Here is an 8,419-nt window from a genome sequence, read left to right as displayed (position 1 = left end):
CTTAACAAAGCATTGCTTCCAGAAAATAGTCCTAAGTGATACTTAGTAAAATATTCAAAACATTTTAAAACTGTAAATATCCATGTGGTGTTAGTGGTAAAGAACCCACCTGCCAATGCAGGAGATGTAAGAGAGGTTGGTTTGATCCCTGGGTTGGGAAGATGTCCTGGAGAAGGGAATGGCAACCCACTCCAGTATTCCTGCCTGGAGAACCCCATGGACAGAGAAGCCTGAAGGGCTACAGTCCACAGCATCACAGAGTCAGACACAACTTAAGTGACTTAGCACACAGCATGCACAAATAATTCACATTCATAAAAAACTGAGGATGTCATTGCATTTTCTCAGTATTTAATCTTGGTATTGTAGCTAGGCGAAAAAAACAAGGTTGTAGTATTTCTCTTGCAGATTATGATCACAACTCACTTGAGCATCAGTTGCCCTATTTGTAAAATTAAAATAGTGCCTGATATTTAAAGCAATCAAATTATGATATAAAATGTATGCTCTGTTTAAAAAAATATTGTAAGGACAAAAGGACTATTACATGTAATACTTCAACTGTATAATTAATTTTTAGGCCAGCAATAGGTTGGCCAACCTGAAAGGGTTGCTGTTTAGTCGCTAAGTTGTGTCCAGTGTTTGTGACTCATGGACTGTAGCCCACCAGGGCTCTCTGTCCATGGGATTTCCCAGGCCAAGAATACTGGAACGGATTGCCATTTCCTTCTCCAAGGAATCTGCGTGGCCCAGGGATCGAACCCGTATCTCCTACATTCACAGGCAGGTTCTTTATCACTAAAGCCACAAGGTAAAGTCTTAAAAGGGTTATAAAGTAACTATTTCTACAATTTGTGAGCTGGGACAAAATCAAGGTTATTACATAGATACTTAGGTAACCATATTTTAAAATATAAAAACCTTTTTTTAGCTTCCTTATAAAAAGACAGGCAACTAGTATGACTAGTTAGTTGGCTATAGGCTTCCATTTGTCTCCAAAATAGGTATATTCGGGTTATTGGAACTATATGCTGCTGCCGCTAAGTCGCTGCAGTCATGTCCGACTCTGTGCGACCCCATAGACGGCAGCCCACCAGGCTCCGCCATCCCTGGGATTCTCCAGGCAAGAACACTGGAGTGGGTTGCCATTTCCTTCTCCAAGGCATGAAAGTGTAAAGTGAAAGTGAGGTTGCTCAGTCGTGTCCGACTCTTTGCGACCCCATGGACTGGAGCCTACCAGGCTCCTCTGTCCATGGGATTTTCCAGGCAAGAGTACTGGAGTGGGATGCCATCACCTTCTCCGATTCGAACTATATAGTTAATTCATATATAAAGATCATATAGTACCTATTACAGTTCACTAAATATTAGTTAACATTTAATGCAGAGATGGAGGTGATAGGGTCACTGCTTAGTAGGTGATACATGGACCAAGAGCCAATGCTCATGACAGTATTGTCAGTAAGTGTGTAAGTGTGCACTCCTAAGGAGTCTTACTATCTCTTGATTATGAGATTAAGCTTACTTTTTAGGCATGATCTGTATTTTTCAGATGCCTCAAACCAAAAATGTTTGGCTTTAAGATAACTAAAATGCCACTGGGTATTAAACTTGATAACTGATATGCCACTATAATACCTAATAATTCTAGAAGAGGAAACACAACTGGCTGTGAGATAATCATTGAAGCTGGGCAATGGGTTTTTGAGGATTTAGTGCACTGTTCTCTTTTACATGTTTGAAATTGGTGGTGTGTTGGTAAACTGGCTCACTGGGGTGGAAGATACCCTGATACTCTGCACTTACCAGTTTCCATGGTGTAAATACTCCTACCATGGCCAATTCAAATTACCAACATGTCACTGAAGCTAAAGTTGTGAACAGATGTGCAGAAATGGCTCCCAAGCAGTAGAAGCCAGTTAAAAAATATACTAAACTGAAGATCATGGAGTAGAATTCTTATCGATCCAATAATTTTACAATCAAAATACAAAGCCTGTGCTTATTATTGTTAGCCTTTTAATTACCACCACCATTCCACCCTAGCCTAGACTGAGAAGCAGTTCCATATTAAGTTATACCTTACTTTAAGCTTCATCATAGCTTTCATTTATTTATATGTATTTATTTGAGAAGCATTTTTAGGTTTTCCAATACACTTCTCAGTAAGATTGATCAAATAAGCCATACAATCTCTGAGCACTTAAAAAATCTTTTCTTCCTTTTGTCATTTTCCTAGCTTGTGACCTTACTAGTTTCAAGTGCCATATTGATGTGCTTTTTTGAACCAAGTTTACCAGTTAATTCATTTTATTGCAAGTAGGATGTTCAACATAATTAAAAACACAGAAACTTCAGTTAGTTTTTCTTAGACTTCTTTAAATCACTGAAGATGAGTACTGCAGTACTAAATGGCTAAATACTAAAAAGTATTCTACAATACCCTCCCAACTACTGTATATAAATTCAAATTTTATTTGCTCAGTGTGGGGAAGTATCACAAAATTGAGGGAAATCAACTGTTTTATATAAATTATAAAAGACCAATCAAAATCAAATCATGTTAGATAAAATGAACAATTGTAAATTAGAAGCCAGTATATACTGTCTGTCTCATAGAGAATCCCTGGATATGTAGTAACTTCTCGTTAAGTCTTTTATTCACAATGTTTGGGCATATTAATTTTATTTTTTAATGCTATTTTTAAAGCAACAATGGAGGTAAGAAAATATCCTTTCCTCTTTTGAAAATATTTTTAGCCTGGTCTTCTTTAGTTGCTAAGTCGTGTCAGATTCTTTTGTGACCCCACGGATGTAGCCTGCCAGGTTCCTCTGTCCATGGGATTTCCCAAGCAAGAATCCTGGAGTAGGTTGCCATTTCCTTCTCGAGGGAATCTTCTGGACCCACACACTGAACCCATTTCTCCTGCATTGGCAAGTGGGTTCTTTACCACTGAGCCACCAAGAAAGCCCAGCATGGTCTTACTAAAATTAAAAACTACCATTTAACAAAGTTGGTAGGCCAAAGTATTAAGAGCATGAACTGGAGCGAGTAAGTCTGTCAGGGTTGAAATTGGCTTCATGATTTACAACTATGACTTTAGGCAAGTTACTTAAACTCTGAATTTATCTCATTTGTGAAATATATATTTGTAAGCCTCTTAGGGCATATTGACATTATGCATGTAAAGCACTTACACTGCCTAGCACATAGAAAGTTCCCAATGTTAGCATTATTATTATGGTATGAAAAAATCAAATCCAGTATTTGTAAAATCTCTAGTGTCAAATATCAAAGAAGTAAAAATTCAGTCTCACAGAATTCTTGTTATATTTAGTCACTGAGTCTTCAGATAAAAAAAGTTTAGAAATTAAGAATAAACAACCACAAGTTATATAAATCATCAGTAAATTCTTCCTATAAACAAACTGTCCATTTATCAGATTCTTCCCAAGAAGAACCTGAAGGTCCCCTTGTACCTATAATTACTTGTCTTTTAAGTATTGAGTAAATCTTATCAGTCTGGTTGATGAGATGTTGGAATAAACCACAGAACTACACAAAGAACTCATATACTATTATAGAATGTCTGGTCCCTCCTGTCATATTATTTAATATAGCTGTTGAAAACCTTCACAAAAAAGCTGTAATTCTTTTATATATATATATATACAATACAAGTTAATTAGTTCATCTATTCAGTTGCAATTTTTTTATTTTTATAAAAACTTTTAATTTCCTAAGCCTTTTACATAAGTAAACTTCAAGTTCACAGTCTGTCAATTTTGAACTATTTATGATTAAGGAGAGGCTTAACACAGTAATATCTCAGACAAGGAAGAGGGCATTAATTCTGCAGGCAGTTAGCAATAAAAATGCTAACCCTGAACAATCAGTCACTGACCATTTCCTTATACAATTGGAGTAGAGATGTAGACTACAGAATGGAAACAAAAGTAAACATAAAACTTGTCTTCCCCAAACACAGTTTTCTACTTTATACAAGTCTTGACATTTACCCATGACATCAACAAAAATTACTGCACTCAGGGAATTAGTTCTCCCCCAACCCCACCCACCCCCATCAAAAAAAAGCATATATATTTTTAAGTTAGAAAAAGTGAATGGCAATTTGCAAGCAAAAGAAAACCAGATTCACATTCTACTATTTACATTTCTTCTGTTCACAGGTCAAAATTAAAATGTTTCTTTTCATTAGATAATTAAAAATAAACACTTAAAATGCATTTTACTGCATCAATACTGTGGGGAGATAATTATGAACTTAGAAATGCTCTCTAGAGCAAAATTAACTTAACCTTGCGGGGGCCAACTGGTCTATCATTCAGATCTTTAATAGCAGCCATAGCTTCATTGTAGTTTATCATGGCAACAATGGCTTCCCCTGTAGGTAATCCTTGCTCATTATACTGTATTGAAACTGAATCAGGTATGATTCTGTAACCATGGAAAAAGTCTAAAATCTCATTAACATTAGCTTTAAATGGAAGATTCATTATCTTAATAGGCGTTACTCTACCTGAATTACAATTTAATTTTGGATCAGGCATAAATCTCCCCTCAGGAAAACTTCCCATATTACGCTTTCCAAAATCAAATTTGCCACCTTCTGGGCGACCAAAATTCACAAAAGGACGATGACTTCTAAAATCAGGGGGGCTCCTAAACTCCTCACCAGGAAGTCTAAAACTGTCAGGAACTCTGGAGTCCTCCTCTGGAGCTTCCCTGAGGTCTTCCTCCGGGAGCCGCCTGAAGTCCTCATCAGAAGGGCTTCTAAAATCTTCCTCCTGAGAACTCCTGAAGTCCTCTTCAGAAGGATGCCTAAAGTCTTCATCTGGAGGGCCCCTGAAATCTTCATCCTGTGGGTGCCTAAAATCTTCCTCTCGGGGGCGCCTGAAATGTTCCTGGGGTGGCCGCCTGAAAAGCTCCTGAGGCGGTCGTCTAAAATGCTCCTGGGATGGCCGCCTGAAATGCTCCTGCGGTGGCCGCCGGAAATGCTCCTGAGGTGGTCGCCGGAAGTGCTCCGGGGGCGGCCGACGGAAGTGATCTGGGGGGGGCCGTCGGAAGTGCTCTGGGGGTGGCCGCCGAAAGTGTTCCGGGGGTGGCCGCCTGAAGTCCTCGGGAGAAACTCGGAAATCCTCCTCAGGAGACCGCCTGAAGTCCTCCTGGTGGGGTCGCCGGAAGTCCTCCTCAGGAGGGCGCCTGAAATCCTCCTCCGGGGGCCGCCTAAAGTCTTCCTCAGGTTGTCGCCTCCATTCCCCTGGGGGAAGCCGCCTGAAGTCTTCCTCAGGAGGCCGCCTCCAATCCTCCTCAGGTGGCCTCCTTAAGTCTCCCTCTGGGGGGCGCCTCCAGTCCTCCTCCTGAGGCCTCCTGAAGTCTTCTTTGGGAGGTCGCCTGAAATCCTCCTCAGGTGGCCGCCTCCAGTCCTCCTCCCTTGGGTACCGGAAATCCTCCTCCCGAGGGTGCCTGAAGTCATCCTCAGGAGGTCGCCTGAAGTGTTCCTCCCGAAGGCGCCTGAAGTTTTCCGGGGACCGCCTGAAATCCTCTGGGGAATGCCTAAAGTCTTCTGGAGGGCGTCTATCAGGTGGTCGGAAATCCCCCTGAGGATGCTTGAAATTGTCCAGTTGCCTCAAGTCCTCTTGCTCATGCCTAAAGTTTTCCGAAGGTCCACCTGAGTATACTGGTGGATCATTTGAGTCAAACGAATGGGAATGATCATCTCTATCACAAGACTGTGAATGGTCATGCATTCTTTCACTAGGCATTGAAGAAAAATTTACACCAAACTCCTGCATTTGTGCCTCAGATATGAGCCTTAACAACACCTCTGTCCCCAAGAATCTCCGTCGGTTTAAACGTTCAGCTTTCACGGCCTGTTCTTCTGATTTGAATTTCACCAACGCTTCTCCTAGACCAACTCCTTTGTCATCATAAAGCAAGCAAATGTCATCCTCAGCAAGGGAAAAGTCAGCAAAGAACTTCTGCACTTCAACTTTTGTAACATCAAATGGAAAATTTCTTATATATATGCACAATTTCTGGCCAGAGTAGCCTTCTTGAGAGTGTTTTTGTGAGACCTGTCCAAGTCTCTCTTTCTCTGTTGATGCTGGTCTTTTCTTTTCATAACATTCAATGAACTTCAGCATCTGTTCCCTAGAAACTGGATCAATATAAACTGGACGATATTGTAAAACAGTCTTATGTAAACCCAGAGCAGTGTTATAGTCTTTCAGAGTCTTGAACATCACAAAGGCATATCTTGTTCTTCTTTCATCTTTATATAAAAACCTAATTTGTTCATTTGTCAGATCAGTATCTCTAAAAAAATTTCTTAAATCTCTTTTGTTAATACTTACAGACAGATTTTTTAAGTGAACATAAAATCCAAGAGGAGAACGAGAACATGTTCTTCTGGGAGATTTTGAATGAGATCGTTTCCGAAAATGTCTATCATTAATTCCTCTTGGTGATGTATGTTCTTCTGTCCTCATAGAAATGTCACCTTCCTTAATTAAAGTACCTCCAAAATCAATCCACTGTTTTTCTGAGCCTTGCATTACTTCAATAAATCTTGAACCCATAAAACTTCTATGACATTTAAGACCTCCTGAAGCATCAATACATGAGGCAAATTTTACTATGGCATCACCGTTATTTCGGCCATCATGATGCTTTAAAAAAATTACTCCATCCACACATAAACCAGAGAAAAAGACACGTACATCATCTTCATTTACTAAATAAGGCAAGCCTCGTAGAAACAAGTAAGGATTCTCAGCTGTCAATGGCCGTGTCTTTCTTGGCCTTAAATCACCATGTCCTGTACCGTTAGTATGAAACCCAGCATCTTGATTAATCGGAGAACCATATCCAGAATTACTTCCTTCTTCTTTAATAGCCTCAACAAAATTAGATAAGCTGCCAACCCCTGATGCCCCAGATCCTGGTCTCTCTCTTCCCATGCGGTCAGTTCTTTTCATTTCAATAGTCTTCTGCATTTCTGCTTTACTACTAAGAAAGAGCTCTACAGATGAATCTTTGATAAACCCTCCTGAACGACTTACGGCACGTCTTGCATCTTCATCTGTTGCAAAAATAATAAAAGCCTCCCCAATTTCCCCTCCAATTATATGCACTCCTCCATCAGGAATAGTCAATCCCGTGAAGAAGTGACGGATATCCACAGGCCCCGCAATAAAAGGAAGCCCCAGTAAACGGATGACTACAGCCATGCTGAGTGCAAACCACAGCAATAATGACCTGCAGACAGAAAGGTACACATAATAGCAAGTCTTATTTTTGAAGTACCTAATCCAAAACTAAGCTTATTAATTACTGGTCCCTACCTTCTTCAGCATTTATAAATGAAAACAAGATATGAGTTCACAATGATATTGATTGTATCTAATTCTTTAAACAAATGGAATAAATTTTCTCCCAACTAAACATACAAATAAACCAGCTACTTTGAAGAAACTTTTCCTATCACCTATCCTATACAGTGTTGAGTAGAAAGTCTGCCAAGTGCTACTTCACAACATGACCGAACTATTTTCAGACATATCTGCTAGTGAAACATGAGTGAGAGCTTTGTGGATTAAAGAATCTTACCAACCACAACAAACTTTACATAGTTATAAAAGCCATCTATGGACAGTATATAATTTCTGCTCATGATAACAAACTGCCTACCACTAGTGCATCACTGGCCAGACATAAAGTACAGAAGCCATGCATACCCAGGTGTACTATTCTTTTTTTTTTTTTTTGGTCAAGCCTCTGTGAAAAGCCTTAAGCTCTGGATATCTTACCTTTTTATTTCTTGAAGACCTGTTAATTCTGTAAAAGCAACTTAACTGTGGAAAGAAAATGAAATATAATTAATCCTTGGACCCTGTAATTGACCTTAAACAACGCCAGATTAGGATATTCACTTCACAATTAACTGTTAAAAGTGAAGCAATATAAGAAGGCATAACTAAGGGTATTACAAAATGGTTGTCTTTGTTCCAAGGGGAAAATCAATCATCTTTTAGCAAAAAGGTAGAAATTCCAAGGAGACATGTGCAAATTATTTAGAAACAAAAAACCCGAAAACTTAACAATTGGTCCTTAATTGAAAGTGGCCCCAGAAAAAGGTGACAGAAATGTATTGGACTATTGGTTACCTGGGAGTATAAATTTATCAAGGCTAAATGAATCTATCCTTAAGTAAGGTCTGGGCATTTGACTGTATGTGAATTTTACAACCTATTTTTAAAAATCTTTTCTACAAGTAAAAATGACAATTTAACACCAAAAATTCCCAAAACCCTATCTTCCACTTGAAAAAACCAATATCTAATTCATCGTTTCTAACTCTCCTGTAAATCTTTCAAATCATAAGAGCAAATCAAA

At 39.1% G+C, this 8,419-nt stretch overlaps 1 protein-coding gene across 1 annotated transcript; it reads right to left on the bottom strand.

Moving 5' to 3' along the window:
• Positions 1 to 4,118: 4,118 nt before the first annotated feature.
• RBM12B (RNA binding motif protein 12B) lies at positions 4,119 to 7,254 on the bottom strand. Its single transcript, XM_068983734.1, has one exon. The coding sequence runs from the start codon at positions 7,252 to 7,254 to the stop codon at positions 4,300 to 4,302; it is 2,955 nt and encodes a 984-aa protein (XP_068839835.1). The 3' UTR covers positions 4,119 to 4,299.
• Between the last annotated feature and the right edge of the window lie 1,165 nt (positions 7,255 to 8,419).

This window comes from Capricornis sumatraensis, chromosome 11 (assembly GCF_032405125.1).
Source record: "Capricornis sumatraensis isolate serow.1 chromosome 11, serow.2, whole genome shotgun sequence".
Lineage (NCBI taxonomy): Eukaryota > Metazoa > Chordata > Mammalia > Artiodactyla > Bovidae > Capricornis > Capricornis sumatraensis.
This window is presented reverse-complemented; position numbering and strand designations above follow the sequence as displayed.

Coding starts and splice junctions, on each gene's coding strand:
- RBM12B (XM_068983734.1), bottom strand. CDS start 7,254: ATGGCTGTAGTCATCCGTTTACTGGGGCTTCCTTTTATTGCGGGGCCT.